Here is a 19,627-nt window from a genome sequence, read left to right on the forward strand (position 1 = left end):
TGGCAGTCTACAGTGACCCACAGCCTGGGGAGGCCACCCCTGCTGGACATCATACCCCAGGTCCCATCCGCACCTGCACGAAGCACCCGCCTCCTCTGCACACTTGCATCCTCTGGCTCTTAACTTGACCCGCCATCACCACTAGCCACCTATGTTACCACCAGAGGAGAGGTCTATAGTGACCTGCTTCTTTGGGTCCTTAGCTCCAGATTTAAAACCCTGCTTGACAACATCCAACTAACCATGCTGGATCACAGGACCTCCCTTCCATATACTAAGGGAGATAGAATCTGGCCTTTGCCCCCTTAGTGGCCAAGCTCCAGCTCCCTCCAGACTCACAGGAAGGGTCTTCATGATAAGGAAGGGGTTCAAAGACTGGGCAGCCAAAAAAGAGACAAATGTTCATGACATGGTCTTCCAAATAGCATGAAGATTTCATCATTGCTGGGCAAACCTACCTTGAGTTGCAATGTTCTGTTTCCTGTGCTGCACAGAATATTCTAGATAAAGACACATGTACAGAAACTGTTTCTAAGAAAGCTAGTTGTATATGTGAAAAAACACAGTGTTATTTTAGTGAAAAGATGTGTAAAAACTATCCATTTGTTCCTGGGACATCTTGCCCAAGCCCTTTCACAAAGTAAATGTTCATCAGTTATTTATTAAATGAATACATGAATAAATTCTCATTCAACAGCAATATAATAAAGTATCCAGTTTAATAAAAAACCAATGACTACATAACACCTGACAATTTGTATCCCTCCCGAAAAGAACTTTTAAGAAGTAATTAAATATTCAATTGCTTTCATCTCTAAAGCAAAGTTTAATGATAGCCTCAAAAAGATAAGGCAATAAATCACACTCATGATTCTCAAAGCTAACCTTTTAATGAAGTATCTCACACTGTCTCCCAATAAAGCAAATTTCTAAAAATAGAAAGTAGAAGGCCATCTTTCTCAGGCTTCTTCACACTAATCTATTAAAGTATTGCCAGCTCTCCTGGCTTGTTTTATGGAAATGAGGGTTTTTTTTTTTTTTTTTTTTTTTTTTTTTTTTTAAATCTAATGAGCCAAGGCTTGACTAACTCATCTCCAGAATATGGTGATTTCCAAAACTTTGTGCGAACAAGCAAAAAAGTATAATTTATTTGTAAGATTGAGATTCTGCCAGCTTTTAAATAAGGATTAGAAGTCTCCTCGCAATAGAAGGCAACAAAATTAGAAATGTCTGTTCCCCTCAAAAGTTAGATGCTTAGGGGTGGGGAGGATGGAGAGGTGTCTAAGCAGCTAGGTTAGCTCCATTTGTCCTAATGCTGAACAGGTCATCTAATATTTGCCCCTCATCCCCTGTCCCCCTCCCCCAAATAAACCTGGAAGCATCCCCCACTTTTGAAATTTTTTTCTATTTTGGCAAATTGCCTTAAAAAACAGAAACATAATGTTTCCATGGCTCCGCCCATTTCCCCCTGTCCCGCCTTAATTCCACGCTCTGTTCTCTGCCTCTCTCCAACTCCCCGCTATAGTGCCTTACCTCCCTGTCCCCATACAATACAATTTCCTGACCAAGCATGACCTTCGCCTTGTGCTAAGGTTAAAGTTCACAATTCAGAAACTCCAAAGGGTGGCTGGATCATTGTTTTACTAGTGCCTACCAAAACCACACAATTAAGCTCTTCATCCTCTTCCCTTCATCGTTCCCAGTTTAATCTTATTGTGAATTTCTTTTGGTGAACAATAATGGGTTTCTGTAATTTTAGGCAGTGATTCATGCACTTCTGAAGCTCTTGGAAAGGTTATCTCAGTGGAGGACAAGAAGGAAAAAGAAAGGACACTCAGATGACAGCCTTTCTTTCCACTCCAAAGAAAATTCGAGACGCCCTAAAGAGCCATCCCCCAAGACTGAGCTGTTGTCTCCCATTTCATGAAAAAAATAAATAAATAAAAGCTGTCACATTAACATCCCTTCAGGAAGGAATTTTGTTACATTCGAAAAATGGAAATCAAATCATAATTGGCACACAGATGCTGTGCACATAACAGACATTTAAAACAAAATAAACTCAAGGGCCTGGCTTCTTAGAAGAGTGTCCCACAAACTCTGCTGACAGGTTTCACCTCCAATTTGCTTTTTGTCTGTGTGTCTCTTAAAACGGTCAATCTTTATAATTTCATATTACCTCATCATCTGTAATGGAGGGAGGGAAGAAAAGAACTCAGGAAAAAAATGGCCCTTCTTCAAAATCTCTCTTCTTCTATCCAAAGACATGCACTTGGGAACCCTATTCATCAACCACACACCCCACCTCCTCAACCTTCCTTTTCTTCCACCCTCACCTAAAAGGATCACTACGTGCTCTAAACACATACTTTGTGCATCCTGCAAATGGTGTCCATACAAATTCTATAGTAAGAGGACTTGTGAAGAAAATCTGTGGGGCTCTTGAGAATTGTGACACATATTTGAAGTCAAAACATGTAGCACCATGTCAGAATGCGAGTTCAGACCATATGAATTATGCATGTGAAGCCAGGCAGATGGGGCCTGCACAAATTCCAGTCCCACTTGGCATCCAAAAAGTAGACCTCCATGACAACTCAGGTCTTACCTTCCAGAAATACATTCTAAACCCACAACCCACTTGTTTTTCCTTTGCTTTCCAACATGACTTCACCAAAGTCTTTTCTTTATCCTTTCTGGTTTCACATGCACAATTAGCATGATATCAACTCATACTTTTACAAAGTGTTACACTTCTTAATGACTACAAGTATGTATTAGATTTTCAAGGGCCCTGTGTATTGGCTACAGATGTCCTTTTCCTGTAGACAAAAGTGCCTAATTTAACTGGAAATGCTCAATTACTATTTACTGAATAAATACTTTAATACATTTATTTTATACTTTTAATTTCCACTTAAGTCATTTATAGTATAAAAAGGTACAGTCTGTCTTATAAGTAATTCTTGAACTAGAATATTCTTTCTAGATTCCCTTTTAACCCTCTGCACCACAGTAATCTAGAACAGCAATCTCCATATAGAACAATAGTAAAATCTGCTGACCTAGTAATTAGAGAAAAACATAAAATATGTAACATACAAAGTTCAAAGTGACTATATACTGCATTATAAGCTTCAAAACTGGAGATGGGAATGACAACTTATACTGACCCAAACTATCTTAGAAAATGAGGAAAAGTTTCACCACTTTGGAAATAACTCCAAGAAGAGTTCAAATTTCAGATAGAATGTTAGTTTAGGCTCCTGTTTTTTGTTCACCTTGTAATGATGGAAAATGTTTGTGTTTATAATAAGACTGCATTTTAGCACCTTCAGGCAAAACAGGCACAGGTAATGACTTGCCAAAGCAAAGAGAATAGCTAGAAGCAGATGCATAATCACAGAAACCATTAAATTTTTGCACCTTAATTTTTTGGCAGACTTTCTAGTCAAGTGCAACCTGACAAGAGTAATGAATAAATAAACAGCAGTTCTAGACATCTGGTATTGTGGGAGGCATAGATATTTTGAGCTATCAAATAAACATGCAAATGGTAAAAATTAACTACTGATTTCCCCCCTCACCCAGCCACTTTTTTGAATGCAAATCTATGGAGAAACCAAAATTTGCAGCCAGAAGGCTTCATAATGCAGGACCCCAGTGACAGGAGAGCCCCATATATCTCACCCTTTAGAAGTACACACCCTGGCATCGAGGTGCTCCTTGGAGAAGCCAGTATCTGCCTCTTAGATTTCCCTTATCCCGGCTTCCATGGCAGACTGGGCCATCAACTCATGTCAATTTCTTGAAAAAGGGCCCAGTTACATTTCAATTAGGGAGCCATTCAGTCTCGATAAGATGCTGCCCCCCACGCCTGATGCGTTTCAGCACTTATTTCTCACAAGTTGAACTTATTTCTCTATGTTCATGCAGTTCTGGAGCAGGGAATTTCATCACTGCCCCCCAAGAATTGTCTACAGGTCCTTATGTTAACTGTCAACAATTTTTTAGATCTCCAAAATGCTGTTCATGGAATAAACTAGACTTTGAATCACATGATAAAAAGTTCTATAAAGAGGAAAAATGATGGAGTATCAAGCATAGTTTCAAATTCTAAAATCTTGCTGGCCATTTCAACTTCCTAAAGACTTGATCCAAATATGAAACTACCTAGGCCATGACAGCGCACTCTGAATTGCGTGAATGATTGAAATCCCAGCGCTCAAGTCTGTCAGCTGACTTCCACGCGAGCAAAGAATTTTGGAATAACAACAGACTATCTTATAATTAGAGGGAGGGCTCCTTATCCCTTTAGTATAGATTCTATTTACTATCACAAAAATTAAATGTTGGGGGGGTTGCGTAATGATTATACTTAATTACCTGTCTTTAAAAGTAATATCAATATCGCCACCTAGTGGCAATCTAACTCAACAGGTTGTCCAAACTGCAAAGTGTAAATAAAAATAAAAGACAATATAGTGCATGCATACCAAAACTGAACAGAAGCACAGAATAAAGTACAAGAAAAATACTTTGAGGAAGGAAGCTTTTTCCTGAGTTTTAAAACCGGAGACAGATGCACCCATGGAAATACAGTTTCTAACACTGTGTTTGACATTCCAGTAGGTGCCATGGGAAATGTAAAAGAGAGCAGGAGGCAGATCCTGCCTCCCTCTGCAGTCTGAAGTCAGGACAGATGCACAACCTCAAAGTTAACCATAAGGGAGCCTGTGCAGAATACCGAAGGGCACCCCAGAAACCTGGTATCTGAAGATAAAAATTTCCATCATGGTGGGCTGAGGTTACCAACAACAACATAGTCTGCCAAAATAAGAATAATAACATTGAACCTTTTTGTTTTAGGACCTTTATTTTATTTATTTATTAATTCATTTATATGTGGTGCTGAGGATCAAACCCAGGGCCTCACACATGCCAGGCAAGTGCTCTACCACTGAGTCACAATCCCAGACTCACATTGAACCTTGCTTTAAAAGGATATTTAGGCATTCATTACAACACAGATGAACCCTGAAGACATTATTAAGTGAAATAACCATTATCAAAGGACAAATACTGTATGGCTCCACTTCTGTGAAGGACCCTAAATATTCCATCTCACAGAGACAGAAAGTGGAATGGTGGTGGCCAAGGGCTGTGGGAAAGGGAAACAGCTAGTTGTTGTTTTATGGGTTCAGTTTCAGTGATGCACAATGAAAAGTTCTGAAGATGTGTTGTCAACACGAAGGTACTTGATGCTACCAAGCTACACACTTACAGTGTCAATTTTATGATATGTGCTTTTGAACCACAATTAAAAAATTAAAAGGGAGATAATAATGACAGTAACACAAACCAGCAACAACACACTCATTATGTGATGCTTCCTGAGGGAAGTGCACAGGCAGGAGTCCCAAGAGATAGTCCTGTCAGATGGGCAGCTTGAGATACCCCTAACAGGCCTCTCTGGAGAACATCACAGGACTGGACACTATTTGAAAGACTGAACCTGGGGTTCCCGGCATTACACTTTACCCTTCTCTCTGCATCTCTCTGTCCCTCAGCCTCCCAGGAGGCCTGCCCTTGCTCCTCCAGACACCTGTTACCCCCAGACACCTATCTTCCCCAGGGCCCACTGCCTTCAAGCTTCCAGATACTACCCATATGTGCTGCTGAGCCTCAAGTCCACCAGCTCCTGGCCAAAACTTTACCCAGCCTCTGGTCACTGATAATACCTGCAGTCAGCTCCACCCCCCGCCCTGCCCCCGTAAACCTGCAAAGCCACCCTCAGCCTCACCTAGCAGCACTACCTTACCTCCCCTAAGTCCTAGTTAGGAGCCATTCCTTCCTTCTCCTCCAGCCTGCGCCTAAATGCCACCATCCAGCCCACATGACCTCCAAGCCACCCCTTAGCCAGATCCAGTGCTTCTCTACTGGTCATGGTGAAGGCCCAGCAACAGGAGCCACTCACCTGAGCAGCCCTGCCCCTGGCTAATCTGACAGACTCAGAGAGAAGCCCCTACCCTGGCCTTGGCTCTCCTAATACCATCCTCCCACAGCTAACCGAGGTTGATCTTCAGACACACGTCCAACCAGGTCTTCCCTCTACGGCTCTCTCTAGCAGTAAGACTCAACCAGGGGTCACTTTAGCTGGAAGAGTGACTGGAGGCTGCCAGGAGCCAGAGACACTAAACATTTCACACATCAAAGGGATGGTCCTCAAAATGCCAGTAGTGCCCCCTAGGAAGCCCTGAGAAAGGCCTGGCCCCCTGGGGTACATAGAGTTTCTCTATGACCATGGCCCCATTTACCTTCCCAGGCTGGCTTCCTGCATGGCTGACTCCCAGCTGATACTCTCCCAGAATGGCAGGTCCTCACATTCCATAGCTCTCGCTTGGCTGTCCTACCTGCTGTTGTCCCCTCCCATCCCTGACCTCAGCCTAACTGGTGCCTGATATGCAGGACTCAGCTCTCCGAAGTCCCTCCTTAAGCCCTATATCTCCTCTTTAGCTGCCCACGTCCCCACCCAGCTATGGTGTGGATCCCTCTGTTGTGCATCCTTCCATCCCTACACTCCCACCTTGCTGTAAGGTTACCTGCTGATGGGCCTGTCTTCTCTCCTGGACTTTATCTTGCTGATCTTTGTTTTCCCAGTACTTTGCCCACAGTAAATCTATAAATACCAAATGAATGAGATATGCATAGATAAATTCTTCTACAAACTAGGTGAGTTCTTGATGTGTAAACAAAATCCTAAATTTGGCAGAGACATCAGTTTTTTCCCTGGGACCCATCCTACCATTTACCTTTTAGTGGTTAGACCCCCTGAGTTCTGGCTGGACCCAAAGCCACCAGACATTGCATTTCCCAGCCTTGATATACTTACCTGATTCTGTTCTGGACAATGCTACATAATGAGAAGTGACACATACAACTTCAAGGTCGCTTCCTTGTCCTCCACACCCTGCAGGGTGGATAAGGACAAGATATCCAAGGATCCCAAAGCAAGGAACCTAGAGCAGAAGTGCCTACCCCAGCCTTCCCACCAAGTGGACTGTTTGGAGACAGGAAGCAAATCTTCTGCGTTCCTTAAGCCATCATTACATTGTTTGTGTGGAAGCAGTCAAGGGAATTTTTTGCAATTCAACTGCCATATATTGGATGCTTACTTTGTCTAAGGTGCTGTGGAGAGATCAAAAGAAGTAAGTGCCTTCAGAGAACCTATGACTTAATGCAGTGTGTGTGTGTGTGTGTGTGTACACCTGGGTACATGTGTGTGCCTGTGCATGACCAAAGGTCTCCCTACTGTCTGGAAGAGAAGTGAGGAGGAACTCCTCCTACAATAGAAAAGAAAGCAGCTCTGAGGAAGAAGGGATAATGAATTTCAGGATTCGATTCAATTAACATTCACGGAAAACTCAGGCTAAGTACACACATTGTGTTTGGTTCTGAGAAATCAAAAACTTAATAAGACACATTGTTTTCTCTGCTCTCAACATTTGTAGGAAAGACAAAATGGTAACAAGCAATGATACAAAGTGAAAAGTATACAAAAGAAGTTTGTACAAGATACAGAAGTGGAACCACGAGGAAATCCTTTGAGGGCAGGTCAAGAAGGAACACAGGAAGGCTTCCTGAGGATAAGGAAGAAGATATGGTGCTCCACATGGGCAGAGCCACAGAGGCACAGCAAGGTGATCATGGGACCACAGGAAGTTAGAAATGACTGGGAAATAAAGTTCAAAGGCCTCAGTGACAGGAGATGAAGCTGGGATCCACGGGCAGAAACATCAGGGGAATAAACACTGAAGGTCCCCTCTGCTCTTCTGGATCCACTCCCTCTGAGCTGCCTGACATCTTGCCTCTAAACTCCTGGAAGGGGCTGGGTGTGAAGCTCCGTGGTAGAACACGTGCTTAGCATGCATGAGGCCCTGGGTCCAATCCCCAGCACCAAAAAACTAATAAATCAAAACTACTGGGAGACACCAAGAAGCTCCAACCAACACACTTTTTCCATTCCTGAAGACAAATTGTCAGATTCTGCTTCAAGGGGAACATCTAACCACCCTCCCACAGGGTCTATGGTCAGTTTTAATCACCCAGAGATCTTACACCTTAGGGCCTACAGTTTGCAAAGTCTCCAAATAATGGTAGGCACACCCAGCCCCCAGTATTACCCTCCCAAGTGTCCTTTTACTAAGGGGAAAAAAAGAAAGAACATTTTATTTTATAATTTCTATTACTTCCCACCAAAATGTACCCGCATGCCTTATTCCTACTGAGAACCAAGTCCCAGGAACATTATCCTGCTCCAAGGTGCCCTGTAATTAACCTTCCCAGATGAGTGAAGGGGAAAGGTAGGTAGAGAGTCAATGAAGTGTACTCATCTACACAAAAAAGAAGAAAAAGAAAAGAGTAGACAAATAACAGAGAAATAGGGGTAAATTCAATCAGTTGAGTTTTGTTGGCAAAGGATGTTATACACATTAATAGCAAATTATTACTATGGATTAATTAAATGTGGATGATATTTAATCTATATATGACTCTCCGCAAGATGGAAGGTATTTCTGGGAGCAGGAAATGGGCAGGCACACAGGGCAGGCACACAGGGAAAAGTGTGCCCTTAATTCATTTATGAATAAGTAATGCCTGAGTTTTGACAAGTCCATACTGTGTAATTGTGGTCATATAATTTGGGGTAGTTGCCAAGGTCCAATGGAGTTAAATCCAGTTCATGCTTTCCTGGACTCAACTAAGGGATTATTCAGGATCCTAGTGCCTCCCTGCTCTTTGGCCACCCCCTTAGTGCCTCTACCAGAACAGATGGAAGTCAGCCAGTTGAGGCTGCTGTATGTCTGCCCCTCTCATGAGATCAGAAAGACCCAGTTAAAGAAAATTTTCAAAAGTTAGGTTTCTGAACAAAGATGAACTTTAAACCTATGAGGCTGATCTGATCTCTGATTATCAAAAAATAATCTGTCAAAACCACATAATTCTTTTCTCTCACAGAGAAATAATGTTCCAAATAAGGCAACCCAGAGAACCTGTTCTTGCAGGGATGCAGGGAAGTTTATGAAGTTTATACATCAAGCATTTAAAGACAAGATACAATAAACCCATTCTCAGCAATGTCTTGCTCTCAAATATCATTAAAGCTGCTTAATTCCATTGATATTTCTGACCCTTTATTTTACAGCCCCCACCAGAGAAGAAAGCAATCAAACATGCATTTATCTTGTCAAAAATGTTATTTCCTAAGAAAATCAAGAGGTAGCATCTATATACAAACAAATACTGTCTTGAAGGCCACAGCAACCTGGTACAAAGGACCTGAAGGAAGTTTTTTCACTTGGCTAAAGAAGAAAGCACCTATATGGCAATACACTAATCCCCTTTATCTGTGATCTCACTGGAGACCAACCTCGATTTCAAAATGTTAAATGGAAAACTCCAGAAGCAAACAATTCCTGAAGTTTTAAATTGTGCACTGTTTTGAGTAGTATGATGAAATTTTGGGCTGTCTTGCTTGGTCCTTCCTAGGACATGAATCTTCCCTTTGTCCAGGGTATCCTTGCGATACATGCTACCAGCCCACTAATCACTTAACAGTCAACTCAGTTATCAGACTGACTGCTGTGGTATTATAGTGTTTGTGTTCCTTAACCCTTACTTTACTTAATAATGGCCCCAAAGCACCACAATAGTGGTGCTGACAATATTATTCCAGTGTAATGCTGTAATTACTCTATTTTATTGTTAATTTTTGTTGTTAATCTCTTATTGTGCCTAATTTACAAATTAAACTTCATCCTAAATATGCACAAATAGGGAAAACATAGTATATAGTTTGGTACTATTTGTAGTTTCAGGCGTTCACTGGAGTCTTGGAACACATTTCCACAAATAAAGGGGGACTACTGATCCAGAAAGTAGATCTTCCTTTGTCTCAAACCTCACCATTATTCATAGCAACTTTAGATTCAGTTCATGTCTATTTTAAATGTCATTAAAATGTACCTGTATGCGTACATTTTCCACTCCATAATCCTTCTGGAATATTACATTATAAATCAAATCAAAGTTCAATTAATGACATCCAATTAAAAAACAGATTAAGAGGCTCACAGAGAAAGCAACACACTAAGATTAATGAAAATGTTATTTCAACATGAAAATTGCCTTTAAAACTTGTTACGAGAATTCTGAATATTAATTATCTCTATTTTAATACCTGTCTTTAAAAAGTCATTTCTTCAACTTCTTTTTATCAGGCTTCATGGTAAAGCTATACAAAGTCCTACATAATTATATAATTCTAAGTTAAATACATATATGTGTCATATATATATATACATACGTACACACACAATAATTTAATATATGATGCGTTGAGCATTAGGAATTAATGAGAGCATTTTCAACAACAGTCAATATTCAATAAGCAAAATGAGTCAGATGAGTTGTTATTCCCATCTAAATAAATAGTATTTATTTTCTATAGATTTGGTATTGGAGAAAACATACATGTATGAAGAAATACATCATTACAGACATTCCAAACATCTCTACGTACCTGTGTAAGATTTGCAGCCTTTTTTAAGATGATCTTTTTCAATTGCTCTGCTTTCTTTGCATGAAAAGAATTACTTTGGCTCTGGATGACAAATACAATTTCTTTTAAGTCTAGAACCAAAACAAACAAACAAACAAAAACAAAACAAAAATTTTAGGTATTTTAAAATCATGATTGAAATAAACTAGAAAATAAGTAGGGGGAAAAACAGCAGCAACTACAAGATAATCCTTCAGGCAATGAACTCTCAGCAGGGGAAATCTATTTATATAAAATTTCAGAGACAAACCTCTTAAACTGGTTTCTGAGATGAATTTCCTAGAAGTTAGCACGTAAATAAGCTCACCGTACTAGACCAAGACTGTGGTAACACACGGAGAAAGTGCTCCTGCATCTGCCAAAGTTCGAAAGTGACAAGAATAACCACTTCCCTGGTGACTGAAAATCCAGTGCTTACAAGGAGCCCCCAAATGACGCCCTTGGACGCCTGCAGTGTGCTGCTGCTGACATGGGCTAAAGGATTCTCACCCTCAGTACCCAGATGTGACCCTACGGCACCAAGTCCTTAGAGGGGTAATCCAGTTTAATGAGGTCGTTAGTGTGGGCCCTAATCCAATAGGATGGGCGTCCTTATAAGAGGGGAAAATGTGGACAGAGAGAACATGCAGAGGGAAGACGATGTGAAACACGTGGAGGTGACCATCCACAAGCCCAGGAGAGAGGCTGGGACAGACTCTCCCTCAGAGCCTTCAGAAGGAACTCGAGGTCAACACCTTGATCTTGGACTTGTAGCCTCCAGAACTGGGAGACAATCAATTTAGACTGATTAAGCCACCCATTCTATGACACGCTGTTATGCAGCCTCTGTTATCTTGCTGTAAATGTGACAAAATAGCTGAGAAAACAAACATAGGAGGGAAGATTTATTTTGGCTCATAGTTTTGAAGGTTTCAGTCCATGGCCCTGTTGCTCTGAGCCTCTGGTGGCACAGTGCAACATGACATCCAGGGGATGGGGACCATCTATTCCCTTGAAGGACATGCCCCCAGTGACCTAACTTCCTTCCCCACCTCCTAAAGGTTCCACCACCTCCCAATGGTACCATAGTCTGGGGACCAAGTCTTTAACACATGGGCCTTTGCAGATAGTTCATACCCAAACTATAACACAGCCCTACTGAACTAATATGCTATTTCAAAAATGTTCTGGATAGCCCTTTACAGTGACACACACTGAATACATATGTCCCACAAGTTCACAAGGATTTGCAAATAAATGCCTCAATAATCCCTATCCTACATCATGAGGAACCCAGCCAGATTAGAGGTTCTCTCCAGGAAAATGGTTGCAAAATCTGCACAGCAACAGGGCACTGGCCAAAAGTGCCACCTAGAAGCCCACCAACAACCACACCCCAGAAGCATTTGCTGGCCCACAAGGGCCCACTCTAAAAGGACCCAATTTTTTGCAACAGCAAGCAAAACTCTAGGATGTTGTGCCCCGCCGAGCTGGGGCAATGCCCAGAGGTCCTGCCAGAAGCAGCTGCTCAAGCCACACACCTAAGAAGCACATTGTGCCTCTCAGGTTCTGAACTCTTAACACAGAAATAGATAGAAACAGCCACGGTGGCAGCACCTGCCACCAAACAAGGTTGTGGGCAGAAAGAAGATGTCACATAAATTATGTCCTTCAGCCAGGTGTGTAGCAGACCAATAGGGACCTTCTTCCCACCACAAGCCTATATCCTTAACACCTTTGCTTAGGGACACCAATTTTGTTTTGATACCAGGGACTGAACCCAGAGGGCTCAACCACAAAGCCACATCCCCAGCCCATTTTTATATTTTATTAGAGACAGTGTCTCACTGAGTTGCTTAAGGCCTCACTAAGTTCCTGAGGCTGGTTTTGAACTCATGATCCTCCTGCCTCAGCCTCCCAAATCGCTGGGATGACAGGTGTGCACCACCAAGCCCAGCCTAATTTGGTTTTAATTGTATTTCATTGTGTCTTTTTTTTTCCCCCCTTATGTTTGGTTCTACGATTCCATTCTTTATTCACCCACTCAAATATTCATACAGATGGCTCCACAGTGAGCCATCAAGTTCCTAAAAATAATCTGAAATGTTCTTTGGTTAAAACTCAATAAAACATTTAAAAGGGAATGCTGAGCAACGTACTGAATGTGACCTAATTCCTTCCCTTCAGGAGTTTAGGTAAACACGAACACCCATCTACCTACCCTTCTCTACTTTAAATCAGCTTCTTGGCTCTACACACCAAACACATTGATAAAGCTTAAAGGGATGTCTTGTGTTTAACTGAAATGTTATCTTCAATCCACTATATCTAAAACATTAATATAAACTGGTGTATCAAAATACAAGTTATAAAGATCTCTTTTTATAAGAATGGAGTAAATAAGCCTCAGGGGATAATTTTTTTTCAATATTTAATAAGGTTGAAGATGCACATGACCCAGAAATTCCACTCCTATTAATCATCCTCGAAAATCTCTCATGTGTGTAACAAGGACATATTAAAAAGTGTTCACAGTGGCACTGTATAAAAGGAAAAAAAAGGAAAGTGACCCAAATATCCACCAACAAGATACATAAATCAGAATACTACATGGCAATAAAAACTAACTAGTCCTCTGTGCATCAGCTCACTACATGTAAAAATTAACCAGCATTATATGTATCAACCCAAATACTGTACATGAATACCAAAAAGAAAATTTTGGGGAAAAAAACAGTTGCAAAAGAATAACTATATAAGTCAATAGTCTGCAAAACATTAAGAAGAAATACACGTCAAGTGGATATATATTGTATGTATGCATATATATCATGTGAAAATATAAACGATTATATGAGAATGATAAACACTAAATGAGGATAATGGTTGACAGGCTTCAGCTGTAGTAGTAATGCTGTATTTCTTAATCTAAGTGGAAGACACATGGATATTCATTATCTTACTAGTTGTGTCCTTTCATGTGTTCAAATTACTTCATAATAAAGTCTTTAAAAGAATAGAAGATCCATCTGTCAAAAGGTTGACCCTGTGGGCACCATGGTAACCAACTCTTGCCACTTCTACCAGCTCAGCAAAGCTCCCACTGTTCTTACAAAGACCACAGTTCTTCCACACAGGGAAGAGACTTTACAGGAACAAAGCAAATTCTTCCCCTTTTCATATATCTGAGTCATGCCTGTGAGTTATCTGTCATTCATTTTTTAACACAACTATCAAGAGATCACGCTGACCCCTTCTTTCCAGGTACTCCGATCTTGAAGGCTACATGCATTCAGTCAACCATCTTCCAAGTGCCTACTAAGTGCAAGGCTCTGGATGAATGGGCACAGTCATGGCAATGAAGTGTCTGAGTCTGCAGCTCAGAAGACAGGCTGTAATAACCAAACCAGTAGGTGGAAAGCCAGAACCAAGCCCAGGGTACTACGGGGGCATGGGAAGCAGGTAAGGCTGAGTCAAGAAACAATTCTGGGAGGAAGGATTTCCACAGTTCCCTTCAAAAGCTGCAGTTTTCTGCTGTCTCACACACACAGGGAAGTACTTCACTAGTGGATGAAGAAGAGAGGTCATTCAGAGCCCACAGCCTGCTTTATTTCTGCAGCATTCCCGAGTACCCAGAGAATCTGGAAGGCACTCTGAGAAAAGAGTAAGGAAACATTTGGGTGATAAAGTTAGAGAGGGAGGCATACGCAGGCCGATCAGATCTTGAAGGACTTGTATGCTGTGCTATGAGGCTTGGAATACAGATGAACTGCCTTCAATCTGGGCAGGGGCCTTAGGAGCTAAGTGTGGCCCCAGGCAGCAGGGCCTGCCAATAGGAGGGGATGAGGACACTACATCCTGGGGACAGGTCAAAAAAGTGTATGTGGGAACAGAGGAGGCCTTTCCTGCAGATAGAGCAGTGAAGGCTTGGAACAGGGTCGAATTTAGGACCTGAAAATATGAACAGTTGGAAGCGGCTAAGGAATCGGACACGTGTAGAAGAGATCTCAGGGCCAGGCTAGAGAGGAAGGGGGCACCCGACAAAAATGAACAACAGATCGTGGACGTGCTCTTCACCCCCAACCCACTCCAGAAAAGAATCAGGCCGGGACTAAAAAGAGCTAAAAAGAGCTTACATGCTTAAACCCCTGCTGTTCTTACATCAGCTCCGGAATTATTTTCTGACATACACCCAGCCCCTCCCTCAGCTGAATCACATTCTGGCCAAGTCCAGATCCCAGAGCTCATCTGGGCAGCCACTGGTGATGCCCTTCTGCCACCGGACCCTCAGGTTCCCACTGCACAGTTGACACAGCTAAGCGAGATGATCACACTATTTCCTTTGAATCTTCTCTGAACTCACTGCAACTTGCCTTCAGCAAACACCGGCACAACCCAAGACAGATTCTCCTCCAAGAATGTGCAATAAATGGTTGCATGTTAAGTGCCTGACCATAACTATCCAGGTGACAAATCGGAAGAAGGGGAAGATAAAGACATTAGTCAAGGGTACGGAAAGGACCAATGAGGTTCTGAAGCCAACAGTGGGCAGCACAGAAGATTCAGGAAAGACAATGGGGGCCAAGGGTAAAGTTAGAAAAGGGAGGCTGGAAGAGAAATGATGTCTTCTGTTGCCAAGTGCCCGTCTGGGAGGGGCTGAGCACTCGAAATGACTAGGAGAATGGATTTCATCATGCCCGTGCTTTTCTGATGAGAAATCAATACAGGTTCTTCTGCTAAAAGGTGAATAACAAGTAGCCTTGTGATTTAAAACGAGGGGTAAACATGCATACAGACACTCACGGGAAGAGCCACTCCCACTCTGTCTTCCTCAGTGAGAGTAACTGCAAGCCAGAGTCGACTGATTAGGCTTTTCTGGTGACACAGTGACTACGATTGTATCGCTTTTTAGTAGCCTTCTGTTCCTGTAGGTACTCAGAAGACTTGGGAGAAAGAATCCCCCTGGGTCTTTTTCAAAGGAACTGATACCAAGTTAAGTATCACCATGACTTGCAATTTGCAATTGCACGAACGTCAATTTCCTTGTCCAGGGTAAGTTCCTCTGGGCAGTTTCGAGCCCATGCTGCAGACTCAGTTCATTAGTTCTCTAAATAACCAAGCACTGTGAGGAGACCCAACAGCTCCCATGAAACAAACATACAAATACCCAAAACACCAGGGGTGGCAGGGCAGCAGAGAGAAAATCTCCTCATGGGAAGGAGTAGCTGAACCATCCAGGGTGTCGTAACAGACAAAAAAAACAATGAACAGGTAAGGCCTCTTAACTGCAGCTGCTCGGGGCTGGGGTTGGGGCTCAGTGGTAGAGCACCCAACTAGTACGCACGAGGCCCCGGGTTGGATCCTCAGCACCACATAAAAATAAAATAAAGGTATTGTGTCCACCTACAAATATATACATATATAAATATATATATATATATATATATATATATATATATTTTTTTTTTTTTTTTTTTTTTAATGCAGCTGCTCTCAGAGCCTGCAGACCCTAAACCATGCCCCATAGGCCCATGGCCCCAGATGCACCTCTCCAGCAGAGGTCACCTTCCCCTTCCATGTTCAGGGGTGGGGGTGACTTCCTGCACTTCTGCATGCCTCAGAATACAGGCTCAGGAAGGAAAGGCCTAGAAAGGAAAGTGTTCCTTCTTATCCAACACTTATCTCCAGGTCTCCATGGCCTCCCTGGGATGAAGGACAATGACCAAGTTCACACCTGGAGGACAGGCCCACCCCTACTCACAGAGGTGCAGCTCACCCTCTGTCCACACACAGGCTGACACTAAAAAGTGGCTCACTCATGGTCACATCCCTAAGGATGCTTACCACATGCAGGGGTGGGGAGAGGTGTGTTAAAAAGTAGCCCCAACAAAGGTGTGGAGGGGCTGTGACAGAAGGGCGGTGTGTTACCAAGGAGGGAGGAGAGGTTTTGTGCCAGAATCCTCCAGACAAGTCTGATGGATGTGACTGAACTGACCCCTAAAGGCACACAGCTATCCACCAGATAAGTGTGGAGCCTGGCCACAGCTTGTCCTCTTCTCCCACTAAGTACGAGTCTCTGCTGTGGTGTGGGTATCTTTTGAATGTGTCCCACAAAGGCTCATGCCCTGGAGGCTTGGTCCCCAGTGTGGCAGTGTTATGAAGTGGTGAGATCTTTAAGGGGTGGAGCCTAATGGGAGGTGGTTAGTTCACTGGGGGTGCTGCCCTCAGAAGAGTTTAATGTAGTTCTCCTGAGACCCCAGGAAATTCCTCTGAGAATGAGCTGCTATAAAGAGAGAGCCTGACCCCTGAATCTCTCTGGCTTCCTGTCTTGCCATGTGACATTTCCCTGTCCTACTCATCCCTGCCATGATGCCATCTGCCATGATCTGACACAGCCCAGGGGGCCCTCGCCAGAGTCAGAACAAATGGAGCTTCATGTTCTTGGACTTTCAGCCTCTAGAACTGTAAGCTAAATAAACTTCTTTTCTTCATAAATACTCATCCTCAGTATTTTGTTGTAGCAACAAAAAATGAACTAACACAGCCCCTAATAACAGAAACTTATGTCTTATCCTGCTCTGCATCCCCCAACACAGCACCCACCCAGGCATGATGCTATATCCTCATGAAAAGCTCAGTGAATGATGACTGAGGGAATTAAATCTAACATATTAGTTGTTACCTCTAACACATGTGCTAATATGCCTGTCTGAAAAGTGTTCTCTCTACCTCTGCATGAGAGTAAATATTGAGCTGGCCCAAAGAATATATGAAGAACAAAAAGTATCCAATAAATAAAAACAGAAAGAAAAATCCACTTTATGAAATATAATGTACCACAAATTCACCTGCGAATACTCTTAGTTTAAAAAAAAAAAGTCATCACTTACCTATGTCACTTTTTCTTGATATGCCACTTTTCTTCAAATCCTGTATTTGAAATGAAAGAGAAAATGATAAATCTCATTGAATAGCAAGAGTTAGCAATACAGTGAACAAATACGTATGGTACATATTAACACTTAGGGGGAAGACTTGAAGACAGAAGCTTGGAAACACTTTCCTAAAGAAATAAGACCAAAATGTAGTGGGAAAGCAGCAATGGAGTATTTCTGCACCACCCAGAAGCTCTGAAATGGGACTGCGCCTCTCTTACATGATCCTGGGTGGATCCCTTAATTGAGCTGAAGCTCTTTCCTCCTGTGTAGGATGATGTTCTTTGAAAGTTAATTTTAGAATCCTTGTCAACTCAAAAGCATCACAAACTGATCAGGGCTAGTCCCATTCCTGGCAGGGCATTCCTCAGGAAGACAAGCTCTTAGGGGTTTGGACCCACTGTCACCAAGAAGGTTCCCACCATGTTCTCCACTTCCTGAGAGGCAACCCTAGGGGCCTGCACAGGGCGTCAGAGGAGGCCAGCCGATGGCAGTGGCTATGGCTTGAATGTGCTCCCCCAAAAGGACATGTTGAAAACTTCCTCTCAGTGCAACAGTGTTGACAGATGGAACCTTTAACAGGTGATTAGGGCTCAGCCTCACAAGCGGGCTCATGTCATTAGTGTGGCAATGGGTTCAATATCAAGAGTGAGTGTGTTATAAATGCGGGTGCAGTCCTCTCTGCTCTCACACGTGCTCTTTTGCTTTTCTGCTTTCTGCCATGGAACCAGGGACTCTAGCAAAAAAGCCCTCACTGGATGTCCCCCACCTTGAATTTCAAAGCCTCCAGAACTATAAGAAATAAACCTTAGTTCTTTATAAATAATTACCCAGTCTCAGGTATTCTGTTACAGCAACACACACAGTCACAAGTAAAAAAAAAGAAGTACCTCAGAGCTGGCAAGCTCCAGACACGGGAAGCTGGATGCTACCACAAAAATGCCTGGTTCTGACCCTATGTAATTCAAGGAGAAACTCTCAAAAGATTCCCTGACAAAGTGCAAGGTATCAGCAGTTGAATCTGCCATTTCTGTTGTCTTCTCAGCAGACTAAAAAGGGGTTTTTTTCCTAATTGCTCTTTTCCACTTTCAACAGCCATATGCTATAATCATGACACCTGGATGTTGGCAAATAGCCCTCAATTTTCTTCATATACTGCACTAAGATTTGATTGTGAACCTCCGCCATCAAAACTGGGAGCACCTTAAAAGCCAAGATACAGCCACAAAGCAATGTGTCCTTTAAGAATGCCAAAGGGGCAGAGACAATAGAAAGGGAGGAGAGACAGCTAAACATAGGGAAATGATGACTTTGGATGGCATTTCATGAAATTATCTTTGTGTCAAGACTAGAAAGGCCAGTGAGCAGACAGGAGCCCATAGTTAGATGCTCATTTGTTAGATCTCAGGATTAATGACACTTAATGCTTTTGGAAGAACCTATTTTAAAAGCCTGGAGAGTTAGCCCACTTCTTTGAATGTACAAAGCCAAAGCCAGGTTAGCTCTTAAGTTAGTGGGCATGGACTCCCTGCACTAAATACCCTAAATGCCATACCTGACCAGAAGCACCGGCTGTAGGGCAGGAGCACTGGACTTGGCTCCTGGGCACCACTGTCTCCCGCCATTAACCTGATGTTTGTGCTTGGGCCAAAGCTGCCTGCTTCTTGCAAAACCACAAAATTAGCTGCCAGATAAAACTCACAGAAAAGTAAAATGTTTAGCTCTAGACACAGCACTGGTGATGATTAAATCCAATACTGCCCTTTCCCCAATAAGACAATCCTTTATCTTAAGGAAGATACAGGAATTTCCCAGGGCCCAAGTCACGAGCCAAAAACCAGGATGAAAGTCAAGTCCTCACACCACTGTGCATGCACAGCATCACCCAGAACATATTTTGAGAGTAAGCTAAAGGTAACGTCCACAACAGAAGTCACCTTGAACAACAAGTCAAAAGATGAAAAATGGCAGAAAGCAGTGGTTCCAGACTAACTTCAACAAACTAGTACACCAGCTGAACTTTCCACCAGAGAACTTCGTGAAATCTAAGAACAGCAACGCAAATTATATACCTCTCTAGTTGTTATTAAGC

General features: G+C 42.5%; 1 protein-coding gene across 5 annotated transcripts in view; it reads right to left on the reverse strand.

Moving 5' to 3' along the window:
- Nucleotides 1-19,627, reverse strand: part of B3GLCT (beta 3-glucosyltransferase) — a 115,275-nt gene that overhangs the window by 62,223 nt on the left and 33,425 nt on the right. For all 5 annotated transcript variants that reach the window (XM_079135893.1, XM_079135891.1, XM_079135894.1 and 2 more), the window contains 2 exons: nt 17,491-17,530; nt 10,583-10,692 (listed from right to left, as the gene is read on the reverse strand). In XM_079135893.1, the coding sequence (XP_078992019.1) occupies nt 10,583-10,692; nt 17,491-17,530 (150 nt within the window). The remainder of the gene's footprint in view (nt 1-10,582; nt 10,693-17,490; nt 17,531-19,627) is intronic.

This window comes from Sciurus vulgaris (genome assembly GCF_902686455.1).
Source record: "Sciurus vulgaris genome assembly, chromosome: 4".
NCBI lineage: Eukaryota > Metazoa > Chordata > Mammalia > Rodentia > Sciuridae > Sciurus > Sciurus vulgaris.